The 15160-nt window shown below is 41.5% G+C and overlaps 1 protein-coding gene across 5 annotated transcripts in view; it reads right to left on the reverse strand.

The window, feature by feature from the left end:
* Positions 1-15160, reverse strand: part of MSH3 (mutS homolog 3) — a 220513-nt gene that overhangs the window by 1670 nt on the left and 203683 nt on the right. For 4 of the 5 annotated variants that reach the window (XM_075932217.2, XM_089779326.1, XM_089779329.1 and 1 more), the window contains 3 exons: positions 8496-8682; positions 8152-8281; positions 5818-5992 (listed from right to left, as the gene is read on the reverse strand). In XM_075932217.2, coding sequence (XP_075788332.1) covers positions 5818-5992; positions 8152-8281; positions 8496-8682 — 492 coding nt within the window. Of the gene's footprint in view, positions 1-5817; positions 5993-8151; positions 8282-8495; positions 8683-15160 lie in introns of those variants that run through there. The other variant, XM_089779327.1, reaches the window with a different exon arrangement.

The raw sequence follows: 15160 nt of genomic DNA on the forward strand, positions 1-15160 counted from the left end.
CAGGTTTGGTTCCACTTGTTGATGTTATACCGATTCATGAAAAAGTCTCAGTTTTGTTCTGACACGTAATGGAAAAATTTTGAAATCTCAGAAACTATCATAGGAAAGGAAAACCATTTCCTAAGATCTAATTACTATCCATTCATTAATGGTTTTTTTTTTTTTTTTACACAAAGTAATGCTGCAGATCAAATAATAGGGATATTTAATATAGGTTTCTCAACTCAGACCAATAACTGGAACCTGAGTCTCATCCTAGATGTACGCTCTAACCACTAGGACATAGAGTTACTTTCTTTTCTGGCCCAATTAACATTTAACTACAAGAAGGAAAAACAGATCCAACAGGGGACACTGAGAACAGGGAACAGCATGGTAGATCAAGGCACCAGCCGAAGAAATCTCAAAAGTGTTCATAGGACAGGAAACCTATTTCCCATGCCGTACTAATTACTATCAGTCCAATAAAGCTTTTGTACCTGACAAAGAGCGTACACATAATGTTGCAAATTAAAGAAATGGGGATACTATAGTGAATCATCAATTTTCATATAATTCTAAGAATTATATAACAACAAAACTATCACTAAAAATGGTTAGCGTTTCATTTCTCGGTAGGAGCATTTGCAAAATACTATGATACTAGTAGGATTATAAAACTGAAATGAAAGGCATGAATAGATATATCTGGAAGAAAATGTTTTTATCAAAAAGTAAAAACTGGAAGAAAGAATTACATTCTATACTAATGGAAAACTTCTTATGGTATGCAATCAAATGACATTTTGGTAATTTTGGCTGAGATTATACACATTACTTCAGACCCCAAATTTTTGAAGGAATGAAATAAAAGGGAAGTTACCTGCAAAGTATATGCAAGAGAGATACATCAACATGTGTACTCACTCCCTAGAAGTTTGCACAATAAGGTTCTTCGTTGTTTTAAAATAGGTGATGTTGATGAAACATCATAAACATCAAAACAATGACTGAACATTTTACAAAAATTATAATACTATGTACATCTTCCTAAATTAGGAAGAGTCCAAATTATACAGCAGTACAGCATGCGGACTGTATGTAATACAGAATAGCGAAACTTCCATATTGCAGTTTATTAATATTATTAATTATTCTATCATTTGACAAAAACAATGCTATACAATATCAAGAAAAAAATGCTAAAACATATACATAACACTGCAGTATTAAGGTTCAGCTTTCAATTATTACTCTACGTCTCCTAATATATGGCTACTTGATCTCTCAACTTTTTAACACCTCCTTCCAGAGGGAAAGGTCTAAAACAAGGCTTGTGACATTTTTTGAAGAACTCTGATGTCCCAGTGGTTTACAGAAAAACTTTTGACATTTAGCAGAGAAATAATTCTGGAGGCAAAAAGGAGCCTTTTGCTGTCACCATGTAATTCCATACAGATTAGGCAGAGATGCAAATTGTTGAATATCACTATTTTCTATCTGTAGTTCCCATGGTTGAGCTGGTTTTTGGCAGCATACCAAAATCCCACAACATTATGGCAGTGTACATCCAATGCCCTATTGTCTCACTTGAACATTTACCATTAGCACAAAATCCAAACAGACAAATGGATTATCTGGAGGTTGACACTAATTTATATACTCCTTTGATTAGGAGGCTGGGCATTGCATCAGAAAGCATAAGTCTGAGTCCAAGACTCACTACTGGTGCTAATTTTGTACCTTTCACAAGCAAAACCTCATACCTCACTGAAAGGTTTCATAAGTTGGGAGCAGGAACCTGATCTCTAATATGGGAACCCAACTCCCACCTGATTAGACTCATAGACTTTAAGGTCAGAAGGGACCAATATGATCATCTAGTCTGACCCCCTTCACAATGCAGGCCACAGAATCTCACCCACCCACTCCTGGAATAATCCTCTCACCTATATCTCAAATATTGAAGTCCTCAAATGATGGTTTGAAGACCCCAAGATGCAGAGAATCCTCCAGCAAGTTATCTGTGCCCCATGCTACAGAGGAAGGTGAAAAACCTACAGGGCCTCAGCCAATCTACACTGTAGGAAAATTCCTTCCCAACCCCAATTATGGTGATCAGCTGAATCCTGAGCATGTGGGCAAGACTCTCCAGCCAGTCACCCAGGAAAAAGTTCTCTATAGTAACTCCTATTATCCCACCATCGGCCTATTTACCACTGATAGTGAAAGGTCAATTAGTTGCCAAGATCATGTTATCCCATCAAACCATCCCCTTCATAAACCCATCTAGCTTTATCTTGAAGCCAGATAGGTCTTTTGCTCCCACTACTTCCCTTGGAAGGCTGTTCCAGAACTTCACTCCTGTAAGGGTTAGAAACCTTCATCTAATTTCTAGTCTAAACTTCCTGGTAGGCAGTTTATATCCATTTGTTCTTGTGTCCACACTGATACTGAGCTTAAATAATTCCTCTCCTTCCTTGGTATTTATCCCTCTAATATATTTAAAGAGAGCAATCATGTCTCCCCTCAGCCTTCTTTTGGGTAAGATAATCAAGCCAAGCTTGATTAGCCACACTGCCTCACAGAAAGAGTCCACTGTGATTCTCTTTTTGTCTAGGCTGTCTGTAAATGAGGTCACTCGGATATTTCCATTTCTTAGATTGCTGTTGTCTAGGGGCTGCTCAATATCAGATAACAATTTTCCCCTGATGACAGCTAGTATAGTTAGTTCTGGAATTCAGGTGGTAGAATGCTGTGGTGTGCTGGAGTACTGAAGGAGCATGGCTCAACTCTTGGTGGTAATGCATGCTGACGGGTTTAAAACAAATAAACCCTTACTTTTGCTTTTCCTTTTTAAAAAATCCTACATATGCAAAGCTCTCTTAAAATGATGACTATGTAAGCTTAATTATGTGAACTGGGAAAATTCAGATGAGGCAGAATTAACATTACCAACTCCAACTAAGGTTAGGTCAAAACACCTGTGTTGCTACTTTAAACTGTCTTCTCTTTACACAGTAGTCTTTAATCAAATTCACAGCCATGAAAAATGCAATGCAGCTCACAAAATCTTGTTTCCCCCATGACATCTGGCATTTTGTGTAATTTTGCCCTATACTAGACATATTTTGGGGGGAGATCAGCATTTCTCAAAATGCAACTGCTAACCCAAAAGAGGGGTCTCAACGTCTATGTTCTCTCTAACCTGCCTGGTACGGCTACTGCCCAAGAGTGATTCAAGTGCCATGTGCTTGATTAGCAGAGCCACGCACATTGGCACCGTGTGTTCAGGCACCCCTCCCCCATTTTGAACCACATTTCTCAGGAAGCTTCTGGGATCCTCCTCCTGGCTGTGCAGTGTGGGGAGAGGAAAATGCTGATATCACGATGTTCCCCTCCCCTAAACACCGTCGCCACAGAGCAAGGAAGAGCGGAGAGCCTGTCACAGGACTCAGAGCAGGAGTATACTGCTGTGGTCTGAACTAGCCTTTCCTTCCCAGTCAAGGGCTGAAACCCAGTCTCCCTTGTTCCAGTGCAGGTATTATCGTGCCAAGAGTGACCATCCTGAATCTTTGGGAGTGTATGGATATGTTGAGTCATCACAGATCTACGATGGGTCACCATCCTCCATTTTTATTTTGGGTCAGGAAATAGTGGAAGTAGAACCCTTTCCCTATGTCTTGCGGTGGAACTGTTGGAGCAAGGTCAGGACCTCTGTTCAGAACAGGTATTTGTTAGAAGGGTTTCTGAAGAGGGATGGGGAAGGGTGAAGGGAAAGCTTGAGTGAGATTAATGGGATAGAGTACCTAGAATGCACTATCTTGAGTACACAACAATCTTGTGTGATGTTGTGCCATGCTTGGAGGAAGTGTTTCAGGCAAAAACCTGTTGGAGAACACTTGAATCTTCCTGGACACTCATTAATGGATCTCCAAATCATCGTTTTGTTTCAGACCAATTCCACAAGCCAAATACACAGAGACGGATTGGAACTTAACTTCATTCACAAGTTTAATTCTTATGCTAATGGTTTGAACCTGGATAGAGGATAGCTCACACACTATCTTCCACCTTTTAATGACTTAAACCAGTGTTTCTCTACCCCTCAGGGGTACTCGAGAGAAGTCTGGGGAGTATGCCAACACAACTGAAATTTGGGGAAAACTGAACTTTTGTTTTAAGTTTTACAGCGCTTTATTATTTTTGTACTTTTTACACCCAAAAATTTCATCACCCGCCCATGATTAAGTTGTTTAAATAAATGTGTTGCAATGATAAAAAAAAAAATTGTGTGTCTGAAAACTGTAGGTACTGGGGATACTTATTTTTTTTTGAAAAAGGGGTCCTTTATATATATATAAAAAAAAAAAAGGTTGATAAACACTGACAAACAGTGGAGGTGCTAATGGTTCTTAATAGGTCAGATAGTTATATGAGGCTATCTACTCACTGTTTCTCTTTTGCTTCCTCCTCTACCCTCCCCTCCCCTCCCCTTTTTCCTTCTTTATCTCTCCCCCCCTTCTCTTATTTATTCTTGGATCTGGACTTACTATACTCCAGTCATCTGAAGTGGGTTTTGCCCACGAAAGCTCATACCACCATCTACATGTTTTGTTAGTCTATAAGGTTCTACTAGACTATTTGTTGTTTTTTAAGATTTTCTTCTTAAAGGCTCAGTCCTACAGAATGTACTATTTACATATGGGCTGTGTCTACACTGGCATGAATTTCCGGAAATGCTTAAAACGGAATACTATTCCGTTTTCAGTTTTTCCGGAAAAGGAGCGTCTACATTAGCAGGCCGCTTTTCCGGAAAAGCCCTTTTTCCGGAAAAGCGTCTGTGGCCAACGTAGACGCGCTTTTCCAAAAAAGAGCCCCGATCGCCATTTTCGCAATTGGGGCTTTTTTCCGGAAAAGACTACTGGGATGTCTACACTGTTCCAGAATAAGGACTTATGCCCGAGCAGGAGCAGAATAGTTTTTCCGGAATAGCGGCTGATTTTGTACAGTAGAACATCGTTGCTTTTCCGGAAATTCAAGGGCCAGTGTAGACAGCTCGCAGCTTATTCTGGAAAAGTGGCTGATTTTCCGGAATAAGTGGCCCAGTGTAGACACAACCATGGTGTATATAAAGTTTATATTTGAAGTTCAATATTAGCAAAATCATTAAAGTTCCTAAATTTTTGGAAAATGTAAAGTTTTGAGGTTTCTCAAAGCTAATTCAAAGATTTACTTTTAATTAAGTAACAAAGCTCACCAGGGTCCTTCTCTATTTTTATAAACAGCTAGCAAATGTGGTTTACGTGTCAAGTAAACAAATTGAAATTACTTTCTAAATTAAAAATATCTGGATTAAACATTTCAAAACATCAACCAATCATTTTGGTACCTGTTAATAAATAAGAAAGTTATATAAGTAGACATCGCATTACATATTTTTTTTCCTGAAGAAAATGTAAAAATATATGTTTCAGAACAAGTTAGCTTTTTAAAAGTCGCTGTAAAAATTCAAAATTGTTCCTGCTCATACTAGTTCAAATTGTTAAAAAAAAAAAACAAAAAAACCCCAAATATACCGCATATTTTAGTTAGTATAATTTTTTGATAGTGACTGAATACATAACTAATATCAATTATTTAATTTATAAAGCTTTGAATTAAGAGGACAGCATAATTTCATACATTTTTCAAGACTATTTTCATTTTTTAATTATTTTAGTGTGTCTACTGTAGCTTTTAATGCTCTTTTTGATACCCCATTTACTGGGGAAAAACTCCCCTACTCACATCTCAAGGTTTAATACACACAGAAAAATACATCACAATTATTCTGACCTTTTCATATTCACTAATCCCTCAAGCTCTTTTGATTTGTGAGCTGCTTTCTTTAAGATTTCTTCAGGAACATCTGCTAGTTTAGCAACATTTAGTCCATAACTCCTTGCAGCAACTCCTCTAGTTATCTGATAAAGAAAAGTGATAAATTCAGGATTCTCTTCATCTTCAGTTCCTAGAGAATAAATTTAAAAAAATCACTATTGTATCAATAGAATACAAAATCCTTAAGATTAAGTTGACATAACTTATCTCTGCAATTCGTGTTTCTTCCTTAATATCTACTCTACAAGGAACATTAGCCAAAAGATGATGGATTATATCAAGTACCAAATGTCTCTTACCTAGTTAGTATACTTTGCATAGCCCCTTTCCAACAGCTTTATTTTCACTTGGGGCTTGATAAGGGAGAAATTATGTGGGGGGAGAGACTGCAGAATTGGGCTCTATCTCTTTATAAGGCTGGTAAGGATACCAATAATAACTCAGGCTACATTTACACTGAAAACTGTACCTGGCAACATACAGGGTATATGTAGCTACAGATCACAATGAAAAGCAGGCTTCATCTCACAGGGTATGTCTAGACTACAGGGTTTTGTTGACAGAAGTTTTGTCGACAGATATTGTTGACAAAACTTCTGTCGACAAAGAGCGTCTAGACTACATCCAGTTCTGTCGACAAAGCAAGCCGCTTTGTCGACATAACAGTGTGGACGCAAAGGACAGTGTAGATGCAATAATGCCTTCTATCGACAGAACTCTGTCAACAAAAGGCGTTATTCCTCGTAGAATGAGGTTTACATACGTCGACAAAACTGCTGAGTTTTGTCGATGTTATGTCGACATAACTCAAAGGCAGTGTGGACGCAGGTACAGTTTTGTCGACAGAAGTCCACTTTTGTCGACAAAACCCTGTAGGTCCAGACACACCCACAGTGGTGTATCTTCACATACATCAGTAAAATGCTGTGACAGGGGAATGCATTTGCTAAAAACAGCAGTGTAAACAGAGAAGGCAATGCTTGGGCATGCAGAGTTGTGTACAATATGTACTCTAAAGGTTCAGACGTGTCTTTATCCAGCTACTCAGCTACATTTTCATGGGCTAGTGGAATATGCAATGTACTTACTTGACATGCTGCCATAAGTAATAAGCAGCGCAGACATACCCTTAGTGTACAATTTAAATGGATAAAACTAAATAGTTCTCTGAACCATAATATCACATCTCTTCAATATCCCTGAACAGATACTGAAGGAGTGGAGAAAGTGCCAGGATCTGTCCACAAAGGGCTCTCACACCAAAAGGCTCTCTGGACACCAATGGGCTTAATTTGAGGAAGAGCAGAGTGTGGGGATGGTGGAATTAAAATTACAGTTATAACTCTATCTATGTATTTTAGAAATGTGCATCTGTCTATCCATGAGTCTGTTTGTTCAAGAACTCCTCATAAACAGTAATAACTAAGACCACCAAATTTGGTATGTAGCTTCCTCTTATCCTAACTTAAAGCAAAGTCAGGGTTTGGTTATGCCAGGAAAATGGCAAGTGCCAGTAATGGGACTGTTTTCAATAACATTGAAAGGGAAGGGGCATACAATAGTGAGAGTGGCTACTGGGGGCAGGGAGCACAGGGTACACACACTACTGGGGACAGCCACACCACCAAGACAATGGCCAGCTGAGGATAAGTTAAGGATGTTAGATATTGGTTATTTTAGTAATCGTGCAGCCACAACAATTTTTAGTGGTTACAGAGTTACTAAAATTCTCCCTGAGCAGACTGGCTCCTGCCTGCCACCCATACTGCCTGCTGCATTTTATACAGAGGCCACGGGGGAGGGGATGTTCATGTAGTCATTTGGATTAATTGATAAGCCCAGGTTTAGCGGTACATCGTTTAAACTACATCGCTAGGATGAGGCTCATCATCCTTCCTGCCACCAGACTGGGTAAATAGCCCCCCGCCCCAAACCCTTCACCATCACCCTGGCCCTGGCTGCATTGAGGGGGCGAGGAGGCCCTTGCTGGTTAGGATGAGGCTTCCGGAGGGGAGAGAGAAGGCCCCTGCTGGCCAGAGGGAATTGGGAGGAGGAGAGAAGGCCCCTGACAGTCAGGTGAGGGGGAGAAAAGACCCCTGCCACATGGGAGCCCCTGCCCTGAAATCCTCCTCACCCGCTCAAACCTTATTCTCACCCCCCCACAGCCTTAGCCCCATTTACTGAGCTCCTCCTTAACCTCCCAACCCCACTCCTGTAACCCTCATGCCCCAGCCTCCTGCCCTGCCCTAGTATCTTTACTAGTAATCTCAGACACATTTAATACTGTACCTTTTTGCTGTTCACTTTCTTCTTCATTCACCAGGAAGGCCATATGGTAGTTCCCAACCTGTTCTGGGTATATCTTTTCTAGATCACATATTGAGGGGTAGTGAGTAACAAAAAGTGTCAACGGTCCCACCTACAGCAAAAGATACACACGTATGATATTTTACAACATCCATTTACTACGGTTGTCCTCTCTTCCACAGTTCTTCATTTTAAAGCTGAATACATGCACACTGCTCCACAAAGGAAAAAAAATATCCTTCCAGATGTGCATAGCATACCATTCAGTGTTCCCTAGAATACAGATACAAATATATTTAAAAGTGCATGACAGATTAAACACTTACATCTCTAATAAAATGTTCAAGTGTAGCATTAGCAATAGCAATTCCATCATGTGTGCTAGTCCCTCTCCCCAATTCATCCAATATTACTAGTGAACTTGAGGTTGCTTTTCTTATTATCTCTGCTGTATCTGTCAGTTCCTCCATGAAAGTGCTCCGACCCTTGTATATGTTGTCTGAAGCACCCATTCTGCAACAGAAAACAAGGTAGATAGTTTAAATTATTAAATTCAAATGAAAACAATCTGTGCTTTGGAAAACAAGCATAAAAATTCAATACTTTGAAAAATCAAATCAGCTTCCCATAAAACTTTTCTTGCAGTTCCAAGGACAGACATAAGGCTTGAATTATTATTGAACATCTGTAAAAACACAAGAGCCCATCTCTTCCAATTCTAAATCTCTTCTTTTAAAAGTTACAATAATACAAATATCCCAAAACAAAGATATTCTAAAAGAAAGAAAGAATCTGCAGTATAATGATGTAAGTAACAAATGTGCCCTAGAGTGATGGCATGTACTGACCTAATAGGATTTTAGGGAGAACCTTTCCAGGTCACCAGTAATCTGGTTTGTTCGAAGGCAAGTAAACCCATTATCTCTGTATCTGCTTCAGGATTTCTATAAAACCAGCAGGGGTTTAAACAAGTGAGTCTATTTGGCATCTGATCCTTGTTATTTTGACAACAAACCCTGCTGGAAAACCATAACCTGCAGGCCCTGGGAATTCATGAGATCTGCCAGCTCATAGTAAGGACTCTAGTGAAGATAAGCTGTAATGAAAACAATTTCTTCTATGCTCTGGACAGTTTGTTCCTCTTTCTTGTAAGTGTTTTTATTAACGTCAAGCAGAAGCAGCACAGATAGGACCTGAAGAAGAGATCTTTGGTGTTTTTTGGTTACTTCTGTTCTGCTAAGTGAGTCAAATAAATGTCACATTCCAGAAAATGGGTAAGACTTCATCAAACAAAGTGTCTGGATGACTCCTTTATGGCAGGAAAATCTAGGCTTTGTTTCAGAGCTTAATACTCAGAACAGAAGAGGAATAAAGGCATAACAGCCAGTGGAAGTTACTGGCATTCCCAAATGTAGGTGCAGAATCAATACATGGACTTATGGGAAAATCTGTGCACCCAAGCAGTGTTTCACTATGAAGAGCCCTCTGGACAATTATAGTCAGGGCTGGATAAACTCTTCTGGGGGTCTGGGGCTATGAGATTTTGTGAGGCCCTCTAGGCTCTGTAGTAGGGCTCAAAATGACGGGTCCAGAGTGCGGGAGGAGGCTGAGAGTTGATGCAGGGGGACTGGGTGTGGGAGGAATGAATTTCCTATACTTAACCTATGTTTCCAAACATAGGTTTTTTCTTTTCTTTTTCTTTCTATAATATGGATTTTTCTTACTCTTGAATGGACTATCTGTATCTCTCTCAGTTCTACCTACCATTCTCTTAACTACTGTTTACATAGTTTCCATGAAGCCCTCCCATCCATCTAGAAATTTGTTAATCTAATCTGTGTTCACAGAAATAGATTTTCAGGATTTCATGACTAAATGCTCAAGCTACAAATAGAAGTGAAATAGCTGTAAAATACATCTGTTTTTACTATCTTAAACACTGAAGTCTACTTCAATCTAATCCAACAGACAAAATAAAAACCTGATAAAGTTTAAAAATTCCATAAAAACAATTAATGTAATCAACAAACCAGTATGGATCTAATTTTCTGAAATTGTTCAGGAATGTTAAACTTTTGGAATTCTTTCAGCTCATTTTAAACCAATACATTCTCAAGAATGCTTAGAAACGAGTCTCAGAGGGATAGCTTTTTAGTCTGTAACTTTAAAAATGAGTAGCCAGCGGCACCTTACAGACTAACAAAAATATATATACTCACTGGGTTTTGCCAATGAAAGCTCATGATACTATATTTGTTAGAATCTCTAAGGTGCCACAGGTAAAAGAGGTGTAGTAGGTAAAACTGTTTAGTACTGCAAGTAGTTTAATTAAAATCGAGGAGTATTTAAAATCTAGATATTTTTATCTGCATGCCCACAGCATAGAGGGCCACATTTTTATATTTTATAAATAAAATGAATAATAAATATACCAAACTATATTTTATACGTATACTACACCCATTACAATGGTAGAAAACACTAGATAGACAGAAAAATGTAGTGTGACTGGGGGAGTACTAGCGATAAGAGAATGGAGGTATCCAGATAGCCTATGGATTATCTATGGTAGCTTTTACTCAATGCTAGATAAAGACCACCATGCACACAAAGGAAATGCATTAAAGAGCAGAATGTAATATTTCAGATTGCAGTAGGAACTTTACCAGCTCCATATAATGTGCTACTCCTGCCAAAAGCAATCTAATGTTAAACTTCCAATTCTGTAGGATTTGTTATTAAAATATTTACAATATATAAACCCAATAGTATTATATTTTGAAAAATATATTGTGTAAACATGTAGCATGATTATAAGCTCCTCTTAAGTGCTGGTGAGAGATTCGTCAGTGTTGAGAAAATGGAGTTTGGCTAGAAACAAAATAAAGCAATTTTTGTACAATTAAAAGCTCTTTGTATCACTTTAGTCAGTATACAAAGTAATATCTTTTCAGTGAAAAGTTCCAAATGTTAAATATTTTAAGATACAGACTGTATCAGAAGTATAATATTATTTCAAGACTATTTCAGAATATATGAACTGACATGCAATTGTAGGTAGTGCCATGTAAATCAGTAGCAATGAGCGTTTATGTGCTTTTCACTCAGATAACAGATAAATAAAAGCCCACAGCGAGAATGATTTTTTTCCTGCAGCACCTTATAGTCTAACAGATTTATTAGAGCATGAGCTCTGGTGAGGGGGAAGGGAGCAAGGGCAAGAGGCGTATTACAATCTCCCTGTTCAGCAATCACAGACATGGAAATGATAGCTTCTGTTCTAAGAGACATCCTTGGGAGTTGAGTGCAAGGCTGATCTTGACTCCCCCTCACCCCTGGCATCCTAGGGCACCTGGAAGAAGAGGCTATGGGACTTGGTGAGGAAGATAGGTGCTTCAGCACGGGATGCGGTGGGGAGGGGGCATCTCTGTGCTCCAGATGCTTTTTCTGGGCCTCTACCAGGTACACCAGCAGCTCTGTTTGCTGTCTCATGAGCCTCAATCTCATCCTGGGTCTTGTGTTTGTGTTCCCTGCATGCTCTCCACATGGTCTGTTTGTGGCATTTGCAGTATCATTCTCCACCATGCATTTAGTTGCACCCTGTCAGTAAGAACAGATTGCATTTGCTCATTAAACATGGCATACCTAATATTTTTTCAACTTCTGATCTGTAATAGCTCAAGTGCTGGAGGAGCTAGGGGAGTGTGCAACAATCTCACTGTTGCACCTGCTGTAATGAAAAAAGTAAAGGGCAGACTTTAGAGAAGATACATTGTAGAATTCAGAATCTGATCTTTTACTATGAAAGAACGTTTGTCCTACACAATAGGCATCTGTTATGCACAAGGCCAAAGTTATGCTTTTAAACACCCACTAGGCATATACAACACACAGCTCTGAAGGGAGCAGCTGGACTCGGTTTGGTGGCACTCATGGTAAACAACAGGTTGGGGGTCTTGTTTCCGCTTTGAAAGCATGTGCGACACAGTGGCTGCAAATTGTAGCTTTCACGGCTAGATGTGCATCTGCATTTGCAATAGGGGTCCGATGTTGTGAAGGGTTGTGCTGGAGAGTGGGGGATAGGTTTTGCAGGGTCTCGACTGGTCACCTTTCCTGTGTATGCCACCCCATTTGCCAGGAGAATGTAACTTGGCCTTCCCATTGGGGCCTGCTGGGAGGAGATGAGGCCAGGCATGGTGGCATGAGCTCCTATGGTCACTGTGTTTGCCACCCATTATTTTTCGGGAAAGTGCAACTTCCTCTTCCCACAGGTGCCTGCCTAGGGAAGGCAGGGCCTGGCAGAGTGGCAGGAGCTCAGGTGGTCAGCAGGAATGAGCAAACAGAGATTTATTGCCTCAGTGGTATCAACTTAAAGCTTTGCTTGCTTCATCCAGGTTGCAATGCACAGCATCAGTCTTCTGTGAATCACGCAGAGTGTTACGGAGCAGATGCTGACTGAATGTGGCCAGAAATCTGGACCTTAAAGTGCAATGCTTTGTGCTGCAATGATGCCAGATCACTTACTGCTGGCTTGGCAAGGTGTCCTACCATCAAGGGGCGATAAGGCAGGTTTCCCCAGACACTTTGTGAGATGGATGAAAGAGTGTCTTTATGAGAGCTTTGCAGAAATGTGTAGGAAGGATTCCTGCTCTGATTCCAGACACCTTAACCAACTGTTCCGGCGAGCCCCTGCTATGTAGGCAGAGTGGCCACCACAGCAATATGTCCTGGGAAGAGGGGACAGGCTTCAAAATTATAGAAAGGTCCTGGCTGTTAGTGAGATCAGATGCTCCATTTACCTGTTGAGCATTCTCTTCCTCCTCTTCTATAATATCCTCTTTGTTGTTGCCAAAGGCTGCCTGAAGAATCACCTGAGACGTATCCAGACACCTGTGGGACACTGGGTGGGTCCCTCTAGAATCCCATGCAGCTGGTCATAGAAGCGGCATGTTTGTGGCTCTTACCCAGACGGTTTGTTTGCTTCCTTTGTCTTCTGGTACACCTGCCTAAGCTCCTTTATTTTCATGTGGCACTGCTGGTGTATCCTTTTTCACTATGCCCCATGTGATTTTGGCACAGATATCAGCAAGTCTTCTGCTGCTTTGGAGTTCTGCCTACAGAGTTTCCTCTTCCTGAGCAGCAGTCAGATACAAGATGTCCTGCATGTTCCACACTGGAGCTCATTTGTGACCCTGGGCATTCATGGTCAGGGTATGCTGCTGAGGTGTGCTCCCGTGCTCACCATACTGGCCAAACAGGAAATGAAATTCAAATTTTCCCGGGACTTTTCTTGTATATCTGGGAGAGCAGTTGAGCTAAAAGTGCTGGCCAAAATGGTCACACTGGGGCCCGTGGCACACCTCTGAGAGTCCAAGAACATCTACATGCACAGCGCTGCATTTGCATTACCCAAAAGTCCATCACGCAAGGTTGAATTTAGTGTTACTCCTCTTAACAAGCAGAAATATTTTAACAGCCCTTAAAGTTGGCGGAACGGGCTTCCTGGTGTAGACACATTGTTTAGAAAATTGACCTAATGCAGCTAAATTCAACCTAAATTCATAGTGAAGACCAAGCCTCAGATTTTAACTCAGGTTAAGAGCTCAAGTTTAACCCCAGGCTTAAAATAACCAGTTATATTAATCTGGGTTAGCTAAAACAGTTTAAGAATACTTTGATGGTTTGGTGTGAAGACATATCTTCAGGGGACGTTTATATGGCAATGAGGCTAGCCTGTATCAGCCAATTCAGGCTTGTGGTGCTCAGAAGGGAAGCTGAAAGGCCAGACCTATACTAGACCTGGAAGTTCATCTTAAGGTATTCTATTCCAGCAGCGTAAATAACTTAGCTGGAATGGACATACCTTAAGCCAAGCTATGTGCAGTCATCACAGCAGGAGGCTGATGGGAGTAAACGCTCCTTTTGGCTTCCCTTATGCCTTGCAACCATGGGCGCTCTCAACATTCAATTTAGTGGGTCCTTACTATCCCAGCTGAATTGAATGCCAGAAGATCAATCTCCAGCATGGCAAGTGGAGATGTGGCCAAAAACTGCAGAATAGTCACTCAGTTTCAGGTTAGAGTCCAGGCTCTGTGACCTTTCCTCTTGCAGGATCTTAGGGTATGTCTACACTACAGAGTTAGTTCGAACTAACGGACGTTAGTTCGAACTAACTTTCATAGGCGCTACACTAGCGCTCCGCTAGTTCGAACTTAATTCGAACTAGCGGAGCGCTTAGTTCGAACTAAGGGGTGTGTAGCCCCTTAATTCGAACTAGTGGGAGGCTAGCCCTCCCCAGGTTTCCCTGGTGGCCACTCTGGCCAACACCAGGGAAACTCTATGCTCCCCTCCCGGCCCCGGACCACTTAAAGGGGCACGGGCTGGCTACGGTGCCCGTGCCAGGTGCAAGCCTGCCAGCACCCAGCCAGCAGACTCCGCACCTGGCACGGATCGAGCCAGCCACCCGATGCCCCCCAGCCCTCCCCCTCTTCCCGGGACCAAGCTGGTGGCTCCCGGGAGCTTGCCCGAGACCACAAGAGGCGGGCACCCGCCTGGGCTAGTGCGGACATCGTGGACCTCATCCACAATCTCCGCACTAGGCACAGGAAAGTGGCCGTCTAGGGCAGGAGAGCTGCCAGCCTGGCCACCCAGGAGCAGGTGTGCATGAAAATCAAGGGGGTCCACTGAGACCCCCCCGACCCTGAGCCCTGAGCTTACAATGGCCGTCCTGGGTCAGACCAAAGGTCCATCTAGCCCAGAAGCCGGTCTGCCGACAGCGGCCAACCCTAGGGACCCTGGAGGGGATGGACCGAAGACAGTGACCAAGCCATTTGTCTCGTGCCATCCCTCTCCAGCCTTCCACAAACCTTGAGCAGGGACACCACTCCTACCCCCTGGCTAATAGCACTCCATGGACCCAACCTTCATCACTTGATTTCACGTCCCTTTAAACTCTGTTCTAGTTCTAGCCTTCACAGCCTCCTGCAGCAAG

Source organism: Pelodiscus sinensis, chromosome 6 (genome assembly GCF_052426305.1).
Source record: "Pelodiscus sinensis isolate ZL-2025 chromosome 6, ASM5242630v1, whole genome shotgun sequence".
NCBI lineage: Eukaryota > Metazoa > Chordata > Testudines > Trionychidae > Pelodiscus > Pelodiscus sinensis.